At 41.8% G+C, this 19,506-nt stretch overlaps 2 protein-coding genes across 3 annotated transcripts in view; one reads left to right on the top strand and one right to left on the bottom strand.

Annotated features, from left to right (window-relative positions):
* mtrex (Mtr4 exosome RNA helicase) overlaps positions 1–10,468 on the top strand; it is a 26,034-nt gene extending 15,566 nt beyond the window's left edge. Inside the window, exons 17-27 of the mRNA XM_060896480.1 lie at positions 275–447; positions 1,234–1,302; positions 1,484–1,612; positions 1,973–2,083; positions 2,338–2,526; positions 3,410–3,573; positions 3,765–3,870; positions 7,650–7,706; positions 8,668–8,830; positions 9,809–9,913; positions 10,230–10,468. Of these exons, the coding sequence (XP_060752463.1) occupies positions 275–447; positions 1,234–1,302; positions 1,484–1,612; positions 1,973–2,083; positions 2,338–2,526; positions 3,410–3,573; positions 3,765–3,870; positions 7,650–7,706; positions 8,668–8,830; positions 9,809–9,913; positions 10,230–10,282 (1,319 nt within the window). The 3' untranslated portion in view covers positions 10,283–10,468. The remainder of the gene's footprint in view (positions 1–274; positions 448–1,233; positions 1,303–1,483; positions 1,613–1,972; positions 2,084–2,337; positions 2,527–3,409; positions 3,574–3,764; positions 3,871–7,649; positions 7,707–8,667; positions 8,831–9,808; positions 9,914–10,229) is intronic.
* plpp1a (phospholipid phosphatase 1a) overlaps positions 10,339–19,506 on the bottom strand; it is a 26,286-nt gene continuing 17,118 nt past the window's right edge. For both annotated transcript variants that reach the window (XM_060896483.1, XM_060896482.1), the window contains exons 4-7: positions 18,774–19,057; positions 13,772–13,829; positions 12,450–12,626; positions 10,339–10,842 (exon numbers count right to left, since the gene is read on the bottom strand). In XM_060896483.1, the coding sequence (XP_060752466.1) occupies positions 10,723–10,842; positions 12,450–12,626; positions 13,772–13,829; positions 18,774–19,057 (639 nt within the window). In that variant the 3' untranslated portion in view covers positions 10,339–10,722. The remainder of the gene's footprint in view (positions 10,843–12,449; positions 12,627–13,771; positions 13,830–18,773; positions 19,058–19,506) is intronic.

A 19,506-nucleotide genomic window follows, 5' to 3' on the forward strand; every position in this document is an offset into this window, starting at 1 on the left:
TGGTCTCCGTGGAAACAAATGTGGCTTGGTGTATTGGTGACTCTAAATTGCCCGTGTGTGTGTGGTGCCCTGTGATGAACTGGCGTTCCATCCAGTCTGCCTTCCCCTCACCCCCGATGTTCCCTGACCAGTGTAAATACAAATAAATGAAGAAACCATGTGACCTTTTGCCCTCACGCGCTCTTTGTAGATACCATCAGCATGTTACTACATGACTTGTTTGTTTTATAGCACACGATAGCAGTGATGTAATGTTTCTCTTCATCATCCTCAGAGATGCAGAAGCTGGAGGAGATGTACAACAGCATCGAGATCCCCAACGAGGACAGCGTGGTCACTTACTATAAAATCCGCCAGCAGTTAGCCAAGCTGGCCAAAGATATAGAAGAATATGTGCATAAACCCAAATACTGCCTGCCTTTTCTACAGCCTGGCCGACTGGTCAAGGTGATCTTTCTGTTCAGAGGCTATTATAATAGGTTACAATTAGCATGTTTTTTATTTTTATATATAATTTTAAGAACTGTATTCTGTTGCTTTAATAATATATTCTCGTTTTAATGTTAGCGCTAATTCTTCATTAAAGGTGGGGTGCACGATCTCTGAAAGAAAATGTTGACATTTGAAATCATCAAAACAAACACGCCCCTAACCCAAATGGGTGTCACCTCTGTTTTGATAGCTCCGCCCACACATACATACGTAACCCAGGCAACTTTTATGGCGGAACCTGCTGGGGCAGCTGGCCGAGGGGATATTTTTATCAATAAATGAACTCAATGAGTAATATTATGGTGATACAAATGTGTATTTGTAGTACTGTGTGTTGTACCGTGAAAGGTTTAGCTCCGTTTCACGCGGAAGACGATGTTCAACACCTAGAACCCGAGGCAGAGGTAACGGCAGGTGTCCGCCATGTCAGTGTTTCAATCGCTTTCTGCTAATGTCACACATGCGCACTGAACACTCTCTCTGCCGCATATTGACAAGACGTCCCTTTCTGCTCATTGGCTACACGTTTGTTTTGTTTGTCGGCCCGCCTCAGTTTTCTGAAGCATTTCTCACACATGGTGCACCCCAACTTTAATTATCATCCTGTGCAGTTTATTGATTTCGTATCCTGGTCCAAATCAGTGACTTGCCTTTCCTGTAGCCTGGTGGTTATCAGGGGGACGTCTGACCTCCTGCCCTCTCCTTCACGTCACTGACCGTTTCCACATTTCTCTTTTACAGGTGAAAAAGGACGATTTAGATTTTGGCTGGGGCATCGTGGTTAACTTCTCCAAGAAAACAAACGTCAAGGTCGGCTTTATTCATTACCCAGTTTACATCAGACGGCCGGGTGTTTGTGCACACCTTGATTTTATTTTATTTGTTTATTTATTTATTTATTTTTAAATTACTAATGCGATTAATTGCACAATGTTTATAGTATTTAAGCTGTTGTAAAGATATGAATATTTAGTTTGTGTGTGTTTTTTAGGCCAGTACTGGTGATCTGGATCCTCTGTATGTAGTGGAGGTTTTATTACACTGCAGTAAGGACAGTGTGAAAAATGCAGCTACAGAGGCAGCCAAACCTGCAGCACAGGGAGAGAAAGGAGAGATGCAGGTAAGGACGTAGAACACGTACAGACTTTTAGTTTTAACCGAAGGATCCACAGGAGGTGTGTTTTTAAGTGAATTATATAGAAAAGGAAGTGCCATGGTGTTGGGAGTGTCTCACTAAGTATCTGTGGGTGATATCAAGGCGGCAAAATGCTATAGTTTTTTTCCACGTAGGTTTGTGTAAACAATCACTGTTGTTTTAACATATTGTTATTTTAAAAGAAAAACCTTTATAAATAGAATTGAACAATTCCCAGAGGATGGATGTTTTAAAGGATCTTGGTTTTTATGGTTCTTCTAATAGAATATAATTGAGTGATAGATGGTTATAAAGTGATTCACTGATATTTATTTATTTAATTAGGTGGTGCCAGTCATGCTGAATCTCCTCACTGCTATCAGCTCTGTGCGACTCTACATCCCCAAAGACCTGCGGCCCTACGACAACCGACAGAGCATGCTTAAATCCATGCAGGTAACTCACACACACATGCACACACTATAAGTATTATATGTATAAAATTCTATACACACATATAATATATAATGTCTCTACTGTGTACATGGGTATGGTGTGTTTTTTTTTTTATTTTGGGGAATTTTTTTAGGATCATAACCAAAATATTAGTTCTGTGTAGTTCTCTTGTAGCTGAAGACATCAGTCCTGCACACACTATGATCTTATTCACTGCATTTTTGTAACTCTTGTAACTGCGTTCTCTCTCTCAGGAGGTACAGAAACGTTTCCCCGATGGTCTTCCTCTGTTAGACCCCATTGACGATATGGGCATCAAAGACTCCGGACTGAAGAAAGTCATACAGAAGGTGGAGGCCTTCGAACACAGGATGTACACACACCCTCTCCACACTGACCCCAACCTCGGGGCTGTCTACACACTGTGTGAGAAGAAAGCAGTGGTGCGTACACACACACACACACACACACACGCACAGACCAGTGTTACTGCATCATAACAGCTTATTAGCATTTTTGAACGTTTAACCCACTTCATGTGTTAAACATAGCCTGTGCGGTGCGGACTTTTTTACAAGAAGTAAATTATTTGGTTTATGATTTATTCAGTTTGTGAAAGGTTTGTTCTTGATTCAGGTAAATTGACCACACGCGGTGGTCTAGCATTTTTCTTTTTTGTGTTGAGAGCACTAACATTTCCTGCTAGAAACAAAGGCAGGAAACTGACCTCCTATTGGAGATCAGATCAGGAGAGGTTGCCTTTTTATTTATATGTGTGTGTGTGTGTGTGTGTGTGTGTGTGTGTGAGAAATACTGAGATGGAAATACTGGGAAATAGTCATGTCGTACTTTTAGTTTGGCGTGTGAAGCCAGATCACACTTAACTGCACATTTACGAAGCCTCACCTTAAACCAGTGTCTGTAGCGTTTCTATAGTGAGTAACGTTTATGCACGAGAGTCTGTCTGTTTTTTATATGATGTTTACAGTCCCTGAGCCTGGAGTTCTTATGTATTGACACACGGCAGTGGCAATTTAATCAAAATACTGGGTGGACATAACTTCCTGAACAGCCAACAAACACACACACACCCATAAACACCTCTTATTGTCTCCATATAACAGCCTCGCATTCTCACACAACCTCTGTTTCACACACACTGTCTTTGTGCATTGTAGCCCTGCCCGTAATTGTGCAAAGAGATCGTTTTCCTCTCGATCACATCTTCACGTCTGTCTAAATGCATAAAGCATTTCCTACTTTGATATCCAGGAGTAATGTGACGCAGTTGTAGTACCTGTGTGTGTGTGTGTGTCTGTGTTGCAGGTTGCCGGTGATATCAAGGCGGCAAAGCGGGAGCTGAAGAAGGCTCGCACGGTGCTGCAGATGGATGAGCTGAAGTGTCGGAAGCGCGTGCTGCGCCGCCTCGGGTTCGCCACGTCCTCTGATGTCATCGAGGTGAAGGGCCGCGTCGCCTGCGAGATCAGCAGGTGAAGCGTCCGCTCATAAGGAAGATGTTGAGTTGAGAGTAAAACAGAAGGCTGCAAACACTCTCGAGACCCAAGTGTTAAATCCTCTACTTATGTTCTGCTCTTTAAATAAGAAATGATGCACACATGTATAAGGATGGAGTTATGGGAGATATCTGATCCACTCACATTAACATCGGTGTGTGTTACAGTGCGGACGAGCTGCTCCTGACCGAGATGGTGTTTAACGGCCTCTTTAATGATCTGACTGCTGAACAGGCCACAGCTTTACTGAGCTGCTTCGTCTTCCAGGAAAATGTAACTAACACCTTCTGTTTATTTCCCATAAAGTCACAGTTTAAGGTAAAGGCTTATAAAATGTCAACACATAAGTAGATTTCCTGAATAAACAGAATCCTCTGGAAGACACAAACGACGACTCGTGTAAGGGTCCAAACTTCAGTGCTGTTTATATGATCAGTAGGTTCATGTGGCACAGTTTTAGTGTGGAAGTGATAAAAAGTGTCTTATGTGAACCTGCTGCTCTCTTTCTTTTTCTTCTTTCCTTCTTTCCTTCTTTTCTTTCTTTCCTTTTTAATTGTTTTTCTTTTTCTTTCTTTTTTTAATTGTTTTTCTTTCTTTCTTTTCTTTTCTTTCTTTTTTCATTGTTTCTTTTCTTTCTTTCCTTTTTAATTGTCTGTTTCTTTTTTGTTTTTCTTTCTTTTTTTGGCTTTCTTTCCTTCTTTCTTTTCTTTCTTTTTTAATTGTTTTTCTTTCTTTCCTTCTTTTCTTTCTTTTTTAATTGTTTTTCTTTCTTTCCTTTTTAATTGTCCGTTTCTTTTCTTTTTTGTTTTTCTTTCTTTCCTCCTCTTCTTTCTTTCTTTTCTTTTCTTTCTTTTTTTTAATTGTTTTTCTTTCTTTCCTTCTTTTTTTTCATTCTTTCCTTTTTAATTGAGTTCTTCCTTTATTTCCTTCTTTCTTTCTAAATCATAAACGCATTTGTCATTGTTTCTGTAGTTTTTGTACTCTTTTGGCTCTCAGTCTTGTCTTGGCTGGATGTGTGCTGAGATCACTGACCTGTGACGTTACTGTGTACGGTATAACTGCACTGAGAACGTGACCAACAAATAGAGAGAGAGAGAGAGAAATGTTCTAGCTATTATACATTTACCTAATTATTTATTAAGTGTTGGCTTTGATTGGCAAAGGGTTGTTTTTCCTCCATCGTTGTTTGTGGTGTGTTTATTTAACCATTTAGTTCGTTTTATTATGTGCAGCGTCGAACCACAAGTCACTTTCTACTGATTCTGACTCAGCAAATGGAGTAATAGGTGTAAAAATGCCCTTTTATAACAATAAAATAAGACACAGGTTCCCAGGGTCCCACATCATCCTGTGGTGTTTTACTTGTTGTAATTCCAGCTGGCCCAAAGCCTTCAGTGTTCGTCCTCCTCCATGGTTCATTTACACCGTTGTATATTTAGACGTTAGATTTCTTGATTAAAAACGGTGCTTGCTGTCGTGCTGGTAGCACATGTGGAGCTCTCGTCATGTGGATTAGACCAACTTTTCACGGCACGGTGCCACTGCGCTGACGTATGATGTGTTTCATGGGAATTGAAGCGAAAACTGAGAAGCTTGTAGCCCGATTAAGTCCATTTTGAGATGAGTCTTAAAGCCTGGAACAATCCTCATGTAATCGAGTTACTACATTCCTATCCTACTCTCATATGTGAGCGATTGTCAGATTATTCTGTCCACATCACCAAACGTCTCACATTCTGATTTTATTTGGAGTCTGATTTTCTGATATTTGGCAACACAAGCTCTGATTAAACGAGTGAGCTCAGACTGTGATTAACTTGGCATTAGTGATCGTTTTCCTGCCAGCACTCGGTCACTAAACGTTACCCTGATGATATTGTGCTCTTTTTATACAGTACTTGACATCACCGACGTGCATTAATCGTGTCGGTGAATTTGTTTACTGTGACAGGAAAAAACAAGAATGTGAATGTAGTCTGTTCATATAATTAAACCATCCACAGGGAAAAGGTGTTAATAATAATAATAATAATAATAATGATAGTAATTTGCTCCTCATAATGACTGAGAGGTCGATGCAGTTTTGCTCTAGCAGTGGAAAAGGACATGCTTATTATGAGTCATATTTTGCGCTATTTTAAGACACGTATACACTGAGATTATGATCAAGCATGGAAGGTGTTTGTGTGTTGTGGCTCGCTCGCTCGGCATTATGGGAAACCATGTGAGACAGCTGGTTTCTCTCCTCCGTCAGCTGTCATTTTGAAGCGTTTCCACCTGTCGTCTCTCTCACGCACGCTGCAGAAAGCACAGCTCGAGTCCTCCTCGTCCTCTGAGCGCATTACGGCTGGAAAAAAAACTCGGGTTTAACTTTTGACCTCCTACAAACGTCTGTGTCGCGTCCCAGTGCTTCTGTGTCTCCTACTGACTGTTAAAACCGTTAAAGCTGGATGTCTGGCAGTATATCGGTTCAGCTGAACACTACTGAACAACACAGTACACAGTCTTTGTTGTAGTCCAACTTCAGTCTCAGAGGAAGATTCCTCAAGCCTGCAGTTCTTGGTGGTCGTAAGATGAAGCTTACTGTGTTAAGTGCTTCAGACTTCCTGGCCTCAACACACAGGTGTTCATGGGGTTTATTTAATCCCAAATCTGGCTGCACCAACAGAATTCAGACTGATCCTGCCCTCTCCTGAAGGAAATCCCAATCACTCCTGACGCAATTTTGATCACTTGTACTTATTCTCAAAGGAAACCTGACCACTCCTGGATCCCTCCCTCCGTCTACAGAAGGAATTCAGACAAATCCAGAATCCCATCAGCCCCCAAATGTTTTCTGACCAAACAGAACTCTTGAAGGACTTCAGGCCAACTGTACTGACAACGATATATGAACGTATGACGAATTTGTCAGAAATCCTGCCCTCTCTCTCACATACTCCTGACCACTCACACTTACTCTGGCCACTTATTCTTCTGTCCAGTCCTGCCTGCTTCTGAAGGAGGTCTGACCCCGTCCGGCGTCCTCAGGGAGACGGGAGGTCTGACCCCGTCCGGCGTCCTCAGGGAGACGGGAGGTCTGACCCCGTCCGGCGTCCTCAGGGAGACGGGAGGTCTGACCCCGTCCGGCGTCCTCAGGGAGACGGGAGGTCTGACCCCGTCCGGCGTCCTCAGGGAGACGGGAGGTCTGACCCCGTCCGGCGTCCTCAGGGAGACGGGAGGTCTGACCCCGTCCGGCGTCCTCAGGGAGACGGGAGGTCTGACCCCGTCCGGCGTCCTCAGGGAGACGGGAGGTCTGACCCCGTCCGGCGTCCTCAGGGAGACTGGACTAAATTCTGTCCACTCCCTCATTGTGGAAGAAAGTCAGACCAGCACTAACATCTCAGCAAACAGTTATTTGTGTGTCCTAATGATATTTTCTGACCTGGTTGGTTCTATTTGTACTAATCTCAGCAAATCCCACACTGACCCTCACCAATACATAGCAGCTTCTGATGAGTTCTGAAGCTTCCAGCATGAATGAACGTAGGCTTTTTGATGGCTCTCTGTGTCTGAGTATCTGATGGTCCCCTCTACCCAACAGCTCACTCGTGACTGCTCGTAAAAGAACACAGACAGGGTTACAAAAATATATTTTTTTTTTGCCTGGAGTTTCTCCTCTGTGACTTAATAGACCCCTGGCTCTGCCTTTAATACGAGGTCTCTGGCCAGTTTTAGCTGCCCCTGGCCTGAATGTGGCCTCTACGCAACATGCCTCAAATCTCATAAAACCTTTAAATACGAGTCAGTGAGTACCGCTGCAGCTCACTGCGAGGTCGGGACTCGTGGTCAGCTTGTGGTAGCTACTGGAACAGCACGTTCTGAGATTTATGTTCCTGACACGCGTTTTATTTTCCTTGTGTGCCGTCATTTATTGTTGTCTGGTTTACATTTCATATTTTTATAGTGAGCTCGCTAATGCTGCGAGTTGAGTTTATTTTCTTTCCTTTTAATGAATATTGTTCCTGCTCTCACTCCTCTCCTCCTCTCCATCTCTCCTTCTCTCTCCACAGGCTAACGAGATGCCTAAACTTACAGAGCAGTTAGCCGGCCCGCTCCGACAGATGCAGGTAACACACACTGTGATTGTTTATGCAGCACCAGGGCTTCTCTGACACGTCGTGTCCCATCAGCGCTCGTGCAGAAAGTAGTCAGAAAGCAGATAATAATGAAGAGGAGGTTGCTTTAGACCTCCAGCATGATTTAGGTCATATTCCTGCTCCAGATATAAACTCAGTCCTATTTCCATGACAACACATGGCCCCTGGGAAGAGTCCTGGCTTTGTCAGACCAGATCTGTGGTCCTGCATCAGGAATTTAAGTTATTAAAGTGATAAACAATTACACTTTATTTTGCTATTTTTACTTTCTAAATTGCAACATCTGCAGTTGACGCGTCACTGCGTCTATCCCGAGTCCAGATGTTGCATTTTCCCTTACTATTAAGATTCTTTTAACAGATCCTACAGATCCTGCATGATGTCGATTATTTACAAACAAATAGGAAAAAAAAATCTAGCCTGAAATGGGCATCGAGTTTGTGTACGTGAAGACGTACGGAATATCTCTGTATGAAGAAAAACTGTCAGACATTTGGTCTTGTATCAGTTCCTCTACAGGTTCTAACGAGTAGTCCATATAAACCCTCCAAGCATTTAATCACTCGGCCATAAACGTAATGCCTCCAACAGCTCGGTGGGAGAAAAGAGAAAATCGCTCATGAAGGTGACTACAGTTAAACCCTGATTTTAGATCCTGAAGTCACATGAGAAGAAGTTCCTTACTGCAAAATGATTGGCTTACATTTTATGATGCAACAAAACCCACAGTGTTAAATACCATCTCAGTATTTTCCAGTAAGGTTTTTTTTAGCATTTTATTTATTTATTTTATGTATTAAAACTGTTGCAGGGCCAACGATTTGCACCCCAGGGGCAGCGATTTACTCCTCAGTGACATTTCATCCCGTAGCTCCAGAAAGTCTTCCACTTTAGCTGTAACGGTTTTATTTCACCTGAATCTGATCAACAGGAATGTGCCAAGCGCATCGCTAAAATCTCAGCCGAGGCAAAGCTGGACGTGGACGAGGACGCCTACCTGAACCAGTTCCGCCCTCACCTCATGGACGTAGTGTACACGTGGGCCAACGGAGCCTCCTTCTCCCAGATCTGCAAAATGACGGACGTTTTCGAAGGTGATATTTTTCTTCTTTCTTGCCTGTGCAATTTTCTCTTTTTTTTTTTTGTTTCATTCTTCCCTTCCCTTCCTTGTTAGTATCAGTAAACACACTACACAACTTAACCAGTGGCTGCAGTGTGATTGTGGAACAGAATTCTCTCCTGTAGGAACTGATCCACTGAGGAACATGTTGAGTTCTTGGCAGCGAGTCTCATGTTGTCCTGATTCAATAAAGACCTCCGTCGCTAATAACTATACGGCTATGGATTTCTGGAAAAGTATTTTGTGTACCATGCCCAGAGAACATGCGCTTACTGCACACACACAGACACACACACACACACACATGGTTTCTTTTAAATGCTTATGGAAGCTTTGTTATAAAATGTTCTACAAATGGAAAAAACACAACTAGTTAGTAGACTAGTCTAACTGGGACTAGGACTAATATCTGGTGCAGTAAGTCCTGTTACTTCTCGGCAAGTTAAACACACATTGTGATGTCGATATTTAATGTAGTACCGCAGGCGTAGCGTAGGAAAGGAAAGCCTGGCTCCTCTGTGTAACTGGGAGGTTGAGTGAAAGCAGCATGATAAATTAAAGTGAAGGCAGGGGATAAACCTGAAAACACACAAGCGGAGGAGATGGCGTTCCTGGCACTTTTTGTACTATCCCCCTTACACACACACACGGTTGAGTTTGTTGCTCCCCGGTGCAAAAAGAGGAGTCTTGTTCCAAGAACCATCGACCTTTTTAAAAGAAAGAAATCAACATGTAATGGAAGCAAACGGTTAATTAGTGAAGCATACGGAGGCCAGAAAGTGACACGATTCACTCGGTATGCAGTCAAGCAAGAGAGAACCGGCTGCATGTTATCACTCCATAGGGAGGACATGGAGCAATTTCTTTTTCTTTTCTCCTCCACTCATATGCATACTCTCTCTCTCTCTCTCTCTCTCTCTCTCTCTCTCTCTCTCTGTGTGTGCAATTTTAGGCAGCATTATTCGCTGCATGAGGCGCCTGGAGGAGCTTCTGCGGCAGATGTGCCAAGCGGCCAAGGCCATCGGGAACACTGAGCTGGAGAACAAGTTCGCTCTCGGTACGACGCCTTTCCCTTCTTTTTTCCATCCCAAAAGCTCAGTTTCATGTATAGTTATTATTGCTGGACCTTGTGGAAACATTTCAAATGCTAGAATAAATTTCAGACTTTTTGTTCTTATCGAACTGACGGGAAGGTGAACACCTGAACTACAGACAGTTCACAGACCCGACTTGTGGGTTTAAAAAGAAAATTATCATAGAGGGGAAAAAAAAACCTTTGGGCTGAATTTTTTGAAATTCCTTCAAATTTCATATAATTACTTTTACTAATTATTTCTTGTTTTTTTTTTTTTTTTCTTTTTTTTTTTCACCAGGCATCACGAAGATCAAGCGTGACATTGTGTTTGCTGCCAGTCTTTACCTGTGATGGATGAAGCTGCGCCTTCTCTCTTAACTTCTTTTGTTTCATAAAGACAAGGTGAAGACGGTGCGGACGGAACATATTTATTATTGTTCAGCTTCACAACTCTCATGACTCCTTTGTTTTGTCTTCAAAATGCGTTTTGTACATAATGTTTTAATAGAATTTTAATTAAAAAAAAGTGTATAGCGAGTTTATATTTCTTTTCTTTAAAAAAAAAAAAAAACTTTGCTTAAAGAGCAAATCTGTTAGCATCATACACAGGAAAAGCAGCATCATTAGCCTAAAGGCATCATGGGATGCAGAGTCTGGGTGTAGCAGAGGGGGAAAGCGGGGGATACATTCACAGGTTTCCACCCCAGTGGTCCTTCCTCACGCTCGGAGCGCTCTGACATCCGACCCCGCTGTCGGAACAGCGAGATGCAGAGCGACGGTTCCTTGTAGCTTCAGGTAGTGATGTCGTAGTGGTTTCCGTTAGTCGGCGTCTCCTGTAGATTGGTGTGCCCCATCTCGTCCTCTTTCTGCGGGGCTGCCGGCTTCTTGAAGAAATCGGACACGAAGAAGACCTGAGGGAGAAAAGTAAGGAAGAAACGTGTTGGTGATATTTGGACATAAAAAGAAGTGGAACACGGATAAAAAAAAAAAGTAGAATAATCACTAACTCCAGCTGAGTTCAGGTAGTAATGCTGCGTTATAACTCCTTCAAAAGTAACACATGCGACTGTTTACATGCGTCACTTACTGCAATCGGTGTTAAGATGACTAGCCAGAGTTTACCAGTCCCACCAGGATAAATCCAGAAGAGTTAGGACTTTCCACAAGAAAAACCCTACTTCCTGTTAGCGTTTACAAAACAAACGTTATCACTTGGCGCCGGTCCTTTTCCTTTTTGCCGCCGCTGTTATGGGTCACCACAGCGGATCTGCGTATTCCATTTGGCACGGGTTTAAACTGCATGCCCTTCCTGACACAACACTCTTTATCACAACCTTTTTATCCTGGCTCTGGGCTGGAACTGGTTTGGTTCCCTGCTTGGTGAGAGCGTGGGAGCATCGCTTCCAGACCACCAGGGAACGAACCTCGACGTGCTCATCGTGTCCAAATCACAGCAGCTGCTTCACTACACACACTGACTGTTGTAGTCTAGCAGAACAAATCTCCCATCAATCAGTAGCTTACACACGACATACGATTGTTTCAGAATCAGATGAAACTGAGGTAAGTAATGTATAGAGCATCAATGATGTATAACTCCAAGAAAGAAGAGAATACACACCATATATATATATATATATATATATATATATATATATATATATATATATATATATATATATATATATATATATATATATATTTTTTTTTATTTTTTAGAAAGGACACATTAACTGTAAAAGTTTACTATATTTATTACACACTACTTGTAGTCGGCTAGATCGACTGCTCACTTGAATTTAATCCAAACCTCCATAGCTGAGTTATGACTATAAATAAAGGGTTAATAAACGCTCCGTATGCATGTGCACTATTTACACATTTAATGCTTGTTATTCATTTCAAGGAAAATCTGCTCTAAGGAATGATCTGTTTTCTACAACTGTGACAGAGAGAGTGTGTGTGGAAGAGTGTGAGAGAGTGTGTGTGTGAGTGAGAGAGAGACTGTGTGAGAGTGTGTGTGTGTGTGGAAGAGTGTGAGAGTGAGTGTGTGTGTGTGAGTGAGAGAGAGACTGTGAGAGAGTGAGTGTGAGAGTGAGTGTGTGTGTGTGGAAGAGTGTGAGAGAGTGTGTGTGAGAGTGAGAGAGAGACTGTGTGAGAGTGTGTGAGTGTGAGAGTGAGTGTGTGTGTGTGAGAGAGTGAGTGTGAGAGTGAGTGTGTGTGTGAGTGAGAGAGAGACTGTGTGAGAGAGTGAGTGTGAGAGTGAGTGTGTGAGAGAGTGAGTGTGTGAGAGAGTGAGTGTGAGAGAGTGTGTGTGTGAGAGAGAGAGGAGAAGCTGGAGGGGGGAGAGGACCAGATGGAGGATACAGGACACATGTTGCTGAGCTTCTGATGGGTTACAGCTGAAGTCATGCATCAGACTGAATTAATCAGTAAAGCTGCAGTGACAACAGGATAAAATCAGATCTGGTTTATTTCTAAACCCAGTCTAAGTGTAGATGGAAAAAAAGAGCCTCACCACCAGTAAGGCCATGACGGCTCCCTGTACGAGACCCGTAAGGACGTCACTCCAGTGGTGTTTATAGTCAGAGACACGGGACAGTCCTGTATATACAGATGCAGCAATCAGGAAGAACTGGAGTGTGGGTCGCAGGAGTCGAGCCCATTCGTACTTCATCCGAGCCTGCAGATAAAGCTGAGAGAGGGAAGAGTGGATCATCTGATACTTATCAGAGTAGTAGATTTCACACAGATGATGTATATTTCAACTGCCTTCAGGCGTCACCAACACCATGAACCCAGTGTGTGTACCCTGAACTAAACAAAACACACACAAGCTCAGAGAGATGTTTCTGTAAGGAATAAAACACACGGGTTATAGTGTGACATTATAGTGACGTAATCAACAACAGGTCGGTGTGATGCAGCCGAGCATAGCGGCATGATGATGATGATGACGATGACGATGATGATGATAGTGTAAATGTCTAGTTCTTCACTAAAAGATCAGTGATGAATACGTGCCTGACAGATATAATAATTACATCATCATGTAATATCGTGCAGCAGATGTTTTATGGATCAAAACAACAAGGCTGCTTCAAGTTTCCTACATAAAATATGGAGGGATGTTGATGTGATGTGGAGAAAGTGATTTAATTTGATTTGAGTCGATGTACAATAAATAACAATAGACAAAACAAGCTGGTAATAAAAAGTCGTAATAAAGGATCTAAAATGTGAAGAAACGCCAAGTTCCAAAGCCGTCTTCTAAAATTGTCCTGCTGAGTGAAGTCCCCTGCTTCAATACTCGTGGCAGAGAAACACATCTCGTCTGTGTTTACACCGTAATTACAACGTTCTTTAGGGACGGGCAATTCCAATTACACTGATTACACTTTGTATGGCATCAGAAATGTACAACGTGGTTAAAAAAAATGTGGAACTGCCGCTTCACGTCAGCGTTGAACTCGATCCTCCTGTTGTGAACATAGTGATCTGTAGAACCTCATCTATAATCATCATCATCATCATCATCATCATAACACAAAGGTTTGTGTTGGTGCTGGATTGTGGTTTAAGGCACATCTGGGCTGAAACAGTGCAACAACCGCACCAGTAAATATTATGATTTGAATCTTACAAGCAAAAAAAAAAAAAATAAAGTGTTGCTTCATCATAGATGAGAAGATAAGCCGTTTCTGACGGTCAGTAATGAGGTGCAGATGGATGAGAGACGTCTTTAAGGTGCTGCTCAGCTGTTCGGCGAGGACGAAAGGATGAGGAGGATGATATTATTTTTATTCTTATTTTTTTATACTGTTATAAATAGATACTTACTGCCAAGAACAGCATACAATACATGGAGAAGGAGGAGTGACCGGAGTAGAAGGACAACCTGCAACACACGCAGAAAAACAGACGGGCTCAAATATTTTTCCCAACTCTTGATTCCTATTGCCAAAAAATACTAATAAATAAATACTGTGCTTTAAAAATATGCAGTTAAAGGAAAAATAAAATATAAATCTGCCCATATGTCACTAAAAAATAACATAACAAATATTTAAATAACAGCGATAATCAATAATGTGTTATTTATTATTGGTATCTTACTGATATGGACATTTAATTTTTGATTTGATGTTAGACGTATTTATATTTATGTAATCTTATACTTTTAGAACCATTTATTTATTTGTTGCAATTCAATTACATTTTATTGGTTTTCTACTGATACTGATATTTAATTATTTATATCATATTAGTCATATTTATATTTATTTCATCTAATAATTTAACAAACATTTATTTATTTATTTATTTATTTATTTATTTATTTAAATCAAATTTTGAATTTCTCAATTTCAATCAATTTCGCTTAAATGTACAAACAAATAAAAACCTCACAAGTCAGATGGAAAAGCCATAAAACAACCAGACAATAAAAATCCAAGAAAAATGCATCATGACACAAAGTCTGCCATTCATTTGTGTTGGTATTAAGTGCTAAGTGTGTGTAAGTGTGTGTAAGTGTGTGTAAGTGTGTGTAAGTGTGTGGGTGAACGGTGTGTCAGCGCTTTGATGAGCTGAAACAGGTGAGTTAAAGCTGAATAAACACTAAGACACATTAGGAGCTTTTAATGACACTGGGGTTTACGCAGACCTTTTGTTTGCCCAAACTGAATGGGTTTAAATGTGTGTGTGTGTGTGTGTGTGTGTGTGTGTGTGATATAGAGTTAAAATAGAGATGTAAGAAGCTGGAGCGACACCCTTTTCCGGGTGAGAAGGGCAGGCCGAGAGTGACGAGTGTGGGGGAAGTGTGTATTGACGGGATCAGCTAAATAAGGGTGGGGCGAGTATCCTGAGGGCTTTTGGGTCTTCCTGTTTATATAATAGCCAGAGGCTCTCTGCACCCAAATCTGTTTTGACTACACCGGGACGTTAGTGCTGAAACAAATACACGCTCGTTAAACCGAACAGCTTCACATAGTATAAATATACTCTACACTGTGTTACCACAGAATAATAACCCTTACTAACTACAGAGTAAGAGTGTGATGATGTACAGTATCTCTGATGAAACACTGCGACAGTTTAAGTCCAAGTCCACTTAGAACAAGTCTCTCAAGAAACTTGTACGAAGATTTTCGGTCATGTATTTAAAATAGTTCTTTAACGTTAGATTAAATACTCCAAGAAAATAAGGTTCGAATCTGTACTGCTCCTGGTCCTGGGGTTAGTACCGTCAGGAATACTGAAAGTTTCTGCTCAAAATTAGTTGAACGTTTGCTGAAAGTTACATCTACGGTATTTAAAAATACACTCTTTTATATTTAAATCATTTTTAAGCTATGCTACAGCCACAAATCCAGACACATACTAAAGCTACTGCATCGTTCCGACTTTACTGCTCGTTATATCGTTAAACATACTGCATCATGTACACAAATTTAGTGATAGGAAGATCTTTAAACGTAGCTTTTCTCTTTTTTTAATGGACGGATGGATGGATAGATGGGACGGATAAGACAGGAGGTTGGGATGAATAGATGTGTGGGATGGGTGGGTGAGATGGATGAATAGTTTGGATGGGATGGATAGACAGGTGTGTGGAATGGATCAGGTGGTATAGATGGATGGATGGATGGATGGATGGATGTGTGGGTGGTTAAGATATAAGGGAACGAAGTGTGGGATGGATAGATGGGAGGGTGGATGTTTAAGATGGATGGATGAGTGGGTGGGTGATGGCTGTTATGTTTGGATGTGGGGGTATATGGGGTATCAGGGATGATTAGGAGGATGAGTGTGATGGATGGGATCGAAATCATTGACATTCTGGGTTGGTCTTTCATTCATTCATTCATCTTCTACCGCTTTTTCCAGACAATTTTCCAGAGATGCCAATCAACCTACCATGCATGTCTTTGGACCGGGGGAGGAAACCGGAGTACCCGGAGGAAATCCCTGAGGCACGGGGAGAACAACCCCGACCCTGGAGGTGTGAGGCGAACGTGCTAACCACAAAGCCACCGTGCCCCCCTGGGTTGGTCTTCTATATTGTAAATGTTTCAAATATTTACAAAGATGTTCTCTTGGTCTTCACTAAACGGGGATAACCTAGAAGCTGATTAAATTATACACTGATTCTATTGTACATTAACTGCACGAAGCCTGGACCTCTTCGAACACTAGCAGCATTAAAATTATAAAGTGACTTCTCTTTATCTAGCTAAAAGCAGTCTGCCTGGAACGCTGCCAAGTAAGAGCTCAAATGGATGAAATGAACCGCCGGGTTCTTCTGGATGGATCAAATTACAGGTCACAAGGCTGGAGACAAAGAAGCAAAGAACAATTATGTATGGCTGAGAGACCGAGACAAAGTAGATGCTCTGCAGATCTAATGCCTGACTCGGTTGATTATTATTATTATTATTATTACGATTACTATAACTGCTCTCAGACCTTTCAGCCATAACAGGGTTCCCACTCTTGTTCTTCTCTCCAAAAGTCTTAAAAAAAAACGGACACTTTATGGCTATTACTTAACTATACTTTTAAAGACAATTTGTCATGTGAATAAAATTTCAACATATATAAAATAAAAAGGGGGGGCACAGTGGCTTAGTGTCGAGTTTGCATGATCTCCCCGTTCCTCGGGGGTTTCCTCCGGGTACTCCGGTTTCCTCCCCCGGTCCAAAGACATGCATGGTAGGTTGATTGGCATCTCTGGAAAATTGTCCGTAGTGTGTGATTGCGTGAGTGAATGAGAGTGTGTGTGTGTGCCCTGTGATGGGTTGGCACTCTGTCCAGGGTGTATCCTGCCTTGATGCCCGATGACGCCTGAGATAGGCACAGGCTCCCCGTGACCCGAGGTAGTTCGGATAAGCGGTAGAAGATGAATGAATGAATGAATAAAATAAAAAGACCGCACATATTAATACCCTTTCCTTTCTCAGGCCAATCCCGTCATACATGCTTTAGTTTGCTGTGCATTCCCCTTGCACATGATATTCAGATTAACAAGGTTAATATAACCTGGTTACCCGTCACCATTTTCTGAAAACATTCGAGCACTTAAACCATTCCTAGCAGCTGAAACCGCCAACACAAGACAGCGTCATGCATCACAAGCCGTCAAAACTCAGCGTCCCTGAACAGAGCGCTTTCTGTTACTAACGTTAATTGTTTCGACCGGTTGTAAACTGTTCTTTAAATGATCAAGAACATTTAAAAATAAGAATTTTCCAGGACAACAAGTTTTTTTTCCAGGAAAATTTATGTTTTCTCTCATTTTCCATGTGTTTTCCAGGACTGGAACATTTGTCATTGATTTTCCAGGATATCCAGGTTTTCCAGGACGCGTGGGAACCCTGCATAATCTCAGATTTGCATCATTAATTTTTTATCTCTGGAGCCGACATGGGTTCATCAGGGCCAAGGCTGCTTTATTTCCAGGAGATTTTATAACTCAACAGATATGAACTAAACAGATATGTTTGATTAACCGGTCATTAATCTTCCAGACATACTCCTGCTTTGGTGTGAGGCCATTTGCCCATGCTATCACCTAATGAAGGGTGATTCATGATTATTCTTGGCCTCCCGCCTCAGCCCATGCTTTATTTGATCTATATATGGCTCGGTCTCCTAGGAACTATGGTGGATTTTGTCCAGCAGAATCCAGTGCTGTCCAATCAGAAGCAAGAACCACACCTACTGTTAATGAGAAAGTTCTGGACAACTTTCCCCGCTGGCCTTGAGTCTGGCTCAAGAAACCACGCTGAAACCTTGAGTGTCAGATTCTTTGTCTCTGTATGTGTGGGCTCTCGCGGCTCACCACAGGGCTGGAGCACACCGGAGTGTGTGAACCGCAGTCTCACCACAAAAGCTACACGGATCCAAATCCTTTTGGGGAACTGGATTTCACTGAAAGAACTACCGAAACAATGATCAAAGCTTTCCCCCGGTCCTCCAGGAACAATCAGAAACCCCATTCAGGAGCCAAGTGGAACTCTTATGAAGCTTGATCCAATGCCACTGAACCATTCAGAGTCCTGTAACAGTTGGCAGGGGCATCAGGCTTCTAACCTTGGAGCCGACCATCGGAGATATCAGAGCGTGCTTAAATAAAAGACTGGCATGGTTCAAATACAGATCTTCCATGCTTACTTGGTTGGAAAAAGCCTCCCAGACAGACAGAACCACATGAAAGTAGCTCTAGTAGAGTGGAAGGGCATAAATGTTTTACATGCTCTTAATTTCCACTTCAAAGCCCCTCGTGAAGTAGACCAGAGTGCTGATGGTGCACCATTTGACTTTAAGGGTATAAGAGATCCAAGAAATTCCCAGGGTGCATTTTAACGAGCTGGAATTTCTTGATTAGCTTGACCATTTGTCCAATGGGATCCTTTCCTGTATTTGGGTTGACTTCTGGCTGCCCCCTTAAACCTCTAAAGTCACGGTTTAAACAGGTGATTTATAATTTCTTGCTCATAGCTTACAGATAGGAACCAGGAAATTCTGACAGAACCAGATTAAGCTGTTCCCTTTTCCGCCCAATGTTTTTTTCCACTGATTTTTTTTTTCCAGCTACAAATAAAAAATAATGAATATGTTATTAAAAAATTGCTGGCTTTAAACTGACTTCAGATGGTTCTCGTCAGTACCTGAGGTTCTAACTATGAAGCTAAGGTAATAGTTAAGGTTTTTGATAGTTCGAGGAGATTCTGAAGTGGTCAAGGCATTGGTTAAGACCAAGTTTGTTCTAGATAAAGCTGAATTTAGATAAATTTATACAGTGCTCTTCGATCAGTGTCTATACAGTAGGATCACTCACCTGGCTTCATTTACCATCTTCGGGTCCCCAGAGCAGGAGAAGTTCTCGATGTAAGCTCCACTCGAGCAGTTGATCGTGTTCCAGTCAGGCTTACACACAGCCAGGAAGTGGGGTCGCAGGCGGCCGATCGAGTACTTGCCGATGTCGGTGAGGGACTGGCTCATTGCGGCACCGAACACGAAAGTGCCGATCGCTTTATAGAGGCAGGAAACATAGCTGCTGCTAAAAGAGGACTTTGATTTGATAAGTTTTAGATACACCGATACGCACTCGCCAATGATCATCTGCAGGGGACGGAAAAAAAAACAGAAGACAGTTTAGTAGCACATTCTTGTCAGAGAATTCACAATAGCTTGACCAGATTCTAATGAGGATGTCCACTCAAATATTTAGAAGGTAAGAAGTGGTAGTTGACAATGCAGCAATTACTGGTAACCCCATGGTCTGTAAGTCAGTTATAATAATAATAATAATAATAATAATAATAATAAAGCTGATTATTATTATTATTTTAATATGACCTGGCTACAGTAGTAAAAGTAGAAGTTCTACATGAACGACTGCATTAGTTTAAATCTTTATGCAGCATCTTCTTGTTCGTCTCTCTGCCAAACGTAAGCATGTAATACATATTATGGTAAAATCTTCTAAATCAGATTATACACTCTACATCAGGTGTGTCTAATCTTATTCGCAAACATCCGGTGACGGGTGTAGGTTTTCATACCCATCA

This window comes from Tachysurus vachellii, chromosome 20 (assembly GCF_030014155.1).
Source record: "Tachysurus vachellii isolate PV-2020 chromosome 20, HZAU_Pvac_v1, whole genome shotgun sequence".
Taxonomy (NCBI): domain Eukaryota; kingdom Metazoa; phylum Chordata; class Actinopteri; order Siluriformes; family Bagridae; genus Tachysurus; species Tachysurus vachellii.